The 7,741-nt window shown below is 48.4% G+C and overlaps 3 protein-coding genes across 3 annotated transcripts; all 3 read left to right on the top strand.

Annotated features, from left to right (window-relative positions):
* Positions 1 to 277: 277 nt before the first annotated feature.
* Positions 278 to 598, top strand: AA0111_g12138 (hypothetical protein; the record flags this gene model as incomplete). The annotated part of the gene is made up of 1 exon (XM_028646083.1): positions 278 to 598. One exon carries the CDS (start codon positions 278 to 280, stop codon positions 596 to 598), a length of 321 nt encoding a protein of 106 aa, XP_028500278.1.
* Positions 599 to 1,704: 1,106 nt separating this feature from the next.
* On the top strand, positions 1,705 to 1,995 carry AA0111_g12137 (hypothetical protein; the record flags this gene model as incomplete). Its single annotated transcript, XM_028646082.1, has 1 exon — positions 1,705 to 1,995. One exon carries the CDS (start codon positions 1,705 to 1,707, stop codon positions 1,993 to 1,995), a length of 291 nt encoding a protein of 96 aa, XP_028500277.1.
* Positions 1,996 to 5,481: 3,486 nt separating this feature from the next.
* On the top strand, positions 5,482 to 6,767 carry AA0111_g12136 (hypothetical protein; the record flags this gene model as incomplete). Its single annotated transcript, XM_028646081.1, has 2 exons — positions 5,482 to 5,900; positions 5,963 to 6,767. The coding sequence occupies 2 exons, from the start codon at positions 5,482 to 5,484 to the stop codon at positions 6,765 to 6,767; spliced, it is 1,224 nt and encodes a 407-aa protein (XP_028500276.1).
* Between the last annotated feature and the right edge of the window lie 974 nt (positions 6,768 to 7,741).

Genomic DNA, 7,741 nt, shown 5'->3' with positions numbered 1-7,741 from the left:
CTGCAACCTCGACACCAACCGCCAAATATGACAATTTTGACATGTTTTTCCTTTTCAGCTTCGCTATGCTTTTAAGCCATGTGCATATTAACCACCAGTACTCCCCTCTCATTTCGCCCTTCACCTACATACAGCAACAATCGCAACATAGCACGAAGCATCGACATCCTGTTGCGGTACCATCACACCCACATTAATCTTTCTGAAGATTTGTTTTCCACTTAGCGCTATCGGTCTCTTACCTGCGATACCTGGCCTTGGCTAGACTTGGCCAATCATGGCTGAACATTGGGACTTCGCCAACAATTCGCCTGATACCGGTCAGTACGAGTACGTAGAGCCTTCTCTCGATGCAGGTCACGACGTCCAATTAGATCAGGCTATTGACCGTACCTTGGATGAGGTCTACGCTTCCCCAAAAACCAAGCAGCAAGACCAGGCCATATCCTTCATGCTGGAGGTCAATACCAGGGACGATCTCCTTCGGTTGACTGAGACCTTCACTGCTGCTGAAGATGCTGGATACAACCATTGTCTTTCGATCATCTCGGAGATTCCGGCCGAGAATCGCGCCGGGAGATTCGCGGCTATCGGTTAGTGTACACCCTTTCTCCACAAAATATTGCCATACTGATCTGACTAGAATCACTTTCGATGCATGCGACATCAGAACCACTCGCAGATCTTGAATGCCAACCTCAAACCGGAGGGGAGACTTATCATCAAGCCAGAAATCGCCGGTCTACTGCTTCAGGCAGTAGAGCACCAAAGCCAGTTCACCCCAAACGATACGGTTGTCCGGGACAGCAAGGCAGTTGTCCAGAGCACCGAAGGCGAGCTTGGAGATCACTTGTTACATTCTTAGAACATCTGCAGGATAACCATTTAGGAGAATTTGAAACGCCTGATGGTCTCATGTGCCCGCAGTGCGCGAAGCGTGACGACTCCACAAATCCCACGGCATACCCATCGGATGGACGAGAGCTCGCGAAGCACATTTGGACCGACCATATGACCTCCATGCCCGGCCGCAGTAGCTCCGGATCATCTCAGTGAAGCTGCAAGGTGCGGGCGAGATCGGAGAGCGTTCGTTACTTAGCATGGCCAGTTCGACCGTAATGAGCTCAACATTTCACGGGTCGTTGAGATCAACGCTCACTATATCTATACAGCATCGGGTGTTTGGTCTTCTCGCTTCCTCGGTTAGCCTTTCTCTTGTTCGAGTTTTCTTAGCGTTGCGTTTTTGTTCTTCCCAGGACCGTTTTACATACCATCGCGTTTGTATCATGGCATATCGCCTATCTCCTGTCCTCCGGGCTTTTGTACTTCCGTTTTTGTATCGGTCTTTAGTACTCCCTTGTATGAACATGTAATGCCACGTTCCCCCGCATCTCTTCATGAGCTTCGGTGCTCTTTCCCAAATGTATCATATCATCTTACCCCTTCCAACTGCTTTCCTAATAGAAATGCTTCCATTACACCTTGTAGACGACACGGTGCTGTACCCCGTACTTGCTCCGATCTCCCAACGAGATATTTGTTTGGATACAATATGCCGCTATCGACTGTGTTGAGACTTTTATACTAATTGGAGCGCGCGACCATTTGCAACGGACTTGCGCCAGCAGACGCGCAGCTTACTTCAGAATGAACCGGCCATCGTCACACTCACTAAGCGCGGTACCACCACACAACAAAGTCACCATGACTTCGTCTTTCCACATTCCTGAACCACAAAACTACTACATATACTTCCTCCCTCTACTCAACACCCCAACATCCCCATCCACCCTTCCAATCGCCAATCTCCCTATCCCGCCTTCCGCTTCAACCTCACCAAACCTCACACGCACATGCTTCAGATACCACGACCGATCCGCAGCGTCAATATACGTCCCCGTCGCCGGCAGCGCCGCATACGGATTATCCCTTACCGCCAAACTAGAAACATTCATGAGTACACCCGGCCCATACAAAAGCCAAGTTCTGATATAAAATGGGATCAAACTCGCTGTAATGAGGACAGCCGAGGACACAATGAGCGCAACGACCCAGCCGTGATGTGCTTGGAAGACTGCTACATTACTTCGTTTTGTGCCGGGGCTTGGCCACGTTCCTGCGAATAAGTAGGTTTCCCTGGACGGCTCGCCCTGATAGCTCTCGTCTTGGTAAGACCAGATCCTCTTATCATCGGGCAGAAGCGTGCTCTCGTTGAAACGGCGCACAAGCGAGTTTTTGCAGTACATGGTTGACCAATACGCATTCAGTGTTTGACTAAGACGCATTCAGTGTTTGACTAAGACGTATCGACAACTTCTCATAAGACAATCCTGGAGCGTTCGCGGGCGCTGTTGCCATGTAATTCTTTGGGGTGCCGAGCCAACTCCTCGAGTAGAGGTTTATCGCCGGTTCGTTTTTCTTGCTAGCATAATCGTCAGATCCGACGGGTTTGGACATGTTGGCCGACCACGAACTTCCAGACCCGATTCCAAGGAACCATCCCAGACGAGTGCGGTCGGTCGGTGGATGTTCGTGGCGGGAGCGTCTAACGCGAGAGGCAGAGCAGGTGGTGTATGTAGGGCAGGTAACTCTCACTTCGACATATACCGTCTTGGCCGTACAATTCAAAAAGGGAAATTCTCCTCTCTTAACGACGAAGGTAAAGGGATTGAGATCTTGAGGGGGTGGTTCGGCGGTTGCTGTGGTGTAGTTGTTCCAGAAAACATGTCCTATCCACGTTCTGATTGGACACGAATCGAGATTGCCCAAGGTACGGGTCGCACATCAGAGTGAAGTACATCACCTGCACTGTGGTAAAATAGTCGAAAAAGTCCGCCGAATCGATGCCGCCTATAGTAATACCAATGAAGGAAGAGTAAGAGTCCAAATCCAGAGTAAAGTTTGCCGTCTTGTATCAGCCTTCGTCTTCAGGAGTTGATGTACCCTCGTAGTATTCGACCCTAGGTACTTTAATGTGACCCCAAGCATCACGTGGATATCCCCTTGCTTCCGGCGTCATGATGCCAGCTACGTAGAGACCATCCGTTTGTGTCTTGGAGATGGGGACGTCGGGTGTCCAGACGTTAGAGTTAGGAACGACATGGAAAAATACCGCATCCTCGACAACGCTCGTTGGACCAACGCTTATCTATCGAAAGGAGGATCGACCGCCCACTGGAGATAGCAGCCAGATAGCGATCAAGCCAAGGCCTATGTGATCCATGAGCCGCATTTGGACTTGTGAGACGACAGCGCTTGTGAGCGATGTACTGCCGGCAAGTAAATCCAAAGTACCAACCTTTTTGCCTCTTCCAAGTCTCCAAAATAGGATCGCATGGGTAGCTCGTCCGACGATGGGTGCAAATAAGATAGGGTAGATCGTAGGGCCCTGTATCAGTGAGCAAGTAAACGATGTAGCCTGATCAGTAGTGTGCTCACCCAATTCGAAGCTTGTTCAAATCTCTCAGCTGCTTGTCGATACGAACTTACTGGCTTGCCGTTGCATCCGAGGACAAATAGGGCAAAGGTCAGGAATGCACATGAAAGTGATAGTAAAGCAACGTCGACGAAAACATTCCATATCCGTGTGCTCATGGGAAGCTTGATCGCCTGCGGTGAGGTTGGCCAACCTTGAGGTATCATTCCAGATGGCTTTTCCAGCACAGTCTTGTTCGGTAGCCCACAGTCTAGCACAGGATTTTGGACGGTTCCATGTGCACTATCTGCACCTTCCCCTGAATTCGAGACGAGTCGCTCGCCGTGACGAAGGGGTTCTAGAAGTGGTGCATCATTGGTGAGCTACGACTCTGACGGAATTCGTTCCTCGCTGTAGGTGGAATGGACTCCTATCTTGGAGGCAGCATTCATGTCATACGAAACGAGATCGTGTGGCGCAAAAACTTTGCGGCACTGTTCTTACAATATAACTTCGAAAGGACGCGCCTCTTATGGAGTCATGGCTGAGCCTAGATACGTAACTCTTGGCGATGAATCAGATACTCAAAATGAACATTTCAAATCTCACTGTGTACTGTTGCCGGTACAGCTTCCGTCCAATGAAGTGGCAAGTCATCGAGTGCTGCTTCGGGAGCCACAGCGGCTACAGGAGGGTGGGTGGATTTGGCGAAACCACAAGGAGTCTTCGCACCGATCCGGTGGCAAACCCCACCAATGACAAGTGCCCGCCCCCACACAAACACGATGTTCCTCATGCACAAGGCTGGCAGCCCTGCAGGTCGTGCAAGCGCTGGCAAGCCATGCATGTTCGTCAAGCATTGCCGAGGTATCGCGAATATAGTATCGTTGAGCTGTGCCGAGTATCACGCATGATGAGCCATGACGTCACTAAAGCACTCAACCAATGACCGTTGGTCTACAAGCCTCAGGCCTACAGCAAACCCAGATGTACATCTTCCTAATCGTGGATGGATGATGATGACGTCATAGTACATGAAATCTGTGCTGGACCTAAACGAACCTAAGTTCACGTTGACGCGTTACTGTGTCCGTGCGTGTGATGCGCGGATATGCTTGACGCGCGCTGGCAGATAAGATTGTATAGTTATATACGATAGCTATCGCGATAGCTGTTATTCTGACAATTTTTCTACAGGCCTAGTGATAGGTGAAGAGCATATAGAATCGTGCTCTTCTAAGTAGTAAAGAGGTTACGTTCAGAAATTATAGTGTATACTAGGATAAAGCCCTACAGTGTTCCAACGCTACACGGCCCTGGTCATAGGCAGGCAAGCCACTAGAGACCCTTCAGGCCACTGTCGGCTTGCAACAGCCACAATCACGTGCTATAGATATATATAATCCCTTCCGGATGCTTAATAGCTCTTCAAGGATTCGTCTCAGTACAAGCTCGTACCAACATCTTAGCGCCTGCCCAAATGCTCCTCACATACGCTCTTGAGCTGCTTGTACCGCCAACTACGATAATAAATAGCTAGATCTTCTACCGTGCATAATCATTTGTTTTGGCTAAAGTAGGTGATGTATTGCCTCCTAACACGAAGTAATTGCTTAAGCGCAAATCAATCGCACAGTAAGGCGAGGACACAATAAAGGTGCCTGTTTTTTTGTAAGGGGCAGGCCTACCAGGCCTTGCGTACAACTGCACACGCTAACCGCTCAGGCAAACGATGGCATAAGACAACAGAGCGTGTATTGTCTTGTGTAGTTGATACTCAAGGTCGCTGCCGCAACCTGCAACGTGAAGAGTACACCGAGGTACTGCCGAGGATTCTTACTCCGGGCCTAGCCCATCACAGTTTCTAAAGGAAGCAGCATCCTTAGCGCGGAAATGTAACCGCCATCTGTCCTAAACAGCACTAGCTCCGCCTTTCCCGCATACTGCCCCGGACGAATCAACAACGCAGTTCGCCCACTTTACGATGCAGTCAATTACATACTTAAGCTAGCTTCGGTCCCATAGATTTCCTCTCAGGATTCCGAGCCAGTGCGAAACGCATCGTCATGATGGCTGACCCTATAAGCCTTGCGTCCGGTGTGTTAGCACTAGTCATCTTTGCCCACAAATCATGCCTCGCGCTTCATACAGCAGTAAAGAGCTTTAAGACCCAACCTAAGCGTGTGCGCGATCTTATCGAAGAGCTAGAGGCGCTTATCAACGTTCTAGAATCATTGAGCGATACGATGAGGTTACATACAGACGTAGATCTTCCCGCGCTTGATCTACCTTTACGACGATGTAGCACCGCTTGCAACGAGTTTTTCCAAGAGCTCGAAAAGTGCTGCTCACGATCTGGAGGTGATCGACAAAGCTTCCGCGACTGGGCTAGGCTAAGATATATGGGGGACGACATCGACGATTTTAGAAATTCGCTAGCAGCATACAAGTCAACCATCAATATCGCGCTCACAGACATGCAGCTGTAAGCGTCTTGACTCTACGTCCGATATTACATGATAGATCTGACCGATCTCCCCCCTTTAGTCGAAAGTCTTCTGTTGCTCTGGAGCGTCTTGGAGATTACAAAGATCTTATCATGACTGCGACCAATGACCTCGAGGCGCGACTCGAGACAATTGATGAAAAACTCCAATCCTTAGTAGAGCGCAGTACGTCAAGTTCTGCAACACCAGAGCTTCAAAGCATGAGAGAAGAGCGCTCCAGCACGCAAAAATGCCTTCTTATCTGCACTCGGTTTTCCAAGCTTATCGATGAACTCCAGTCCACAACAGCAGCAGATCTTCCTCAGGGCTCAGACAAAATGTCAGAGAAGATTACAAGTGATGGTATACAAGAATGCAAAATAAGCATGGAAAAGACTGCTGCGAGGTTAGAGGTGCACATGCAGGACGTTTTAGATCGCATGGTGTTTACCTCAAGCGCAGCAATGACCCAGGAAGATACAAATTACCTTGCAAGGTTGCGCGAAGAATGGACAAGTGCTCGTAAATGCAGAGACATCTGTCTCCAAGCAGACCAGCACTTGAAAGAGAGTGTGAGCATCATCGACAACCACGCTACAGGCAACGAAGCCGTACAATTCTTAGTATCGAACAGTCAAAAGACAATACATGGGAAGAATCGTGGATACGGGGATCAGATCAAACAACTCGGTGGTCATCTCAGCGACCAATCAATTCAGAAGGTCTCTGGCGATTTTTTGCAAATGAGTTTACAAAAATCAGGATACCGACATCTAGAAAACGCAGTGTCTAGAGCTGAGGATACAAATGAGAGGGGAACGAACTGGCGGTCGGAATATGGTGGAGGTAGGACACTTGAGTCCTAGACTATTGCAAGTAGCTTAAGTAAAGGGACTAGTTCAGATAAAGCTAGGATCTGATGCTTGGTAGTGTGAGGGCGTAACTGTAAGCAATAGTACTTGCTTCACGTTACAAAAGATAGTGAGAGATAGCTTGTATATTGATACTACAGACGTAGGGAGTAAGGACAATAATTCTTGTTCTTTTCCTCTTAAGTAAGGCGCATCTTATAAGCGGATTCAGCGGCTCTTGCTCTTTTTAGAAAAAGCATGCGTCTCGTGTCTAACTCTCTAGTTTCTTAGTCCTTGTTACAAGTAGTAACTTTGGAAGAGGACCTGTAGGCAAGGGCACTTGCTTCACATCAAAAAGGACAGTGTAGGGAGTATTTAGGCAGGCACTAAGATAATAGTTCAAGCTTATATCAAGACAAATCTCTAAAGAGGATAGTATATACTTACGGTACGTGATTATCGCTAGTGTAAGCTAACAGCAGCGTAAAGGGCCTCTAAAAGCTTGCCTACTAGTAACTAGGCCCTGCAGCTTAGAAAATCGCGATATATCACAGTTTATAGAACGTAGTTTTTAGTGATTAAATAATATATCTTGATCTACTAGAAATATCACCATGTTTGCCTACTGTCAAACAGTATGCTAATTAAAGATACTGGATACTCATTGCTCTGCAACATAACCATATTGCTGTGTATACCAGAGACCAATCGCTATCGAGTCACGATAGCGTTCGGTCTAACTTTATCCTCCAGATCGAGTCGGACGGGGCTAGAATGAGCCGGGGCCCTAACACCTGCTTACATTATATAGAGAGAAGAGCCACAAAGCGTTCTCAAATAACATAGAGCGCCTCCTATCGCTTACAGCATAGGCAGACCTACTTCCACGAACTAACGGCTCGCTGCAATCGCCATGAACGAGTACCGTTTTCTTCAAGGTTGCACATGGGCAACTGCCATGGCCACGCGATGAAACAAAGGCAACGTAT

The sequence above is a fragment of the Alternaria arborescens genome, assembly GCF_004154835.1.
Source record: "Alternaria arborescens strain FERA 675 chromosome Unknown contig_67, whole genome shotgun sequence".
Classification (NCBI taxonomy): Eukaryota; Fungi; Ascomycota; class Dothideomycetes; order Pleosporales; family Pleosporaceae; genus Alternaria; species Alternaria arborescens.
Note: the sequence above shows the minus strand (reverse complement) of the source record. Positions and strands in the feature narration are given on the sequence as shown.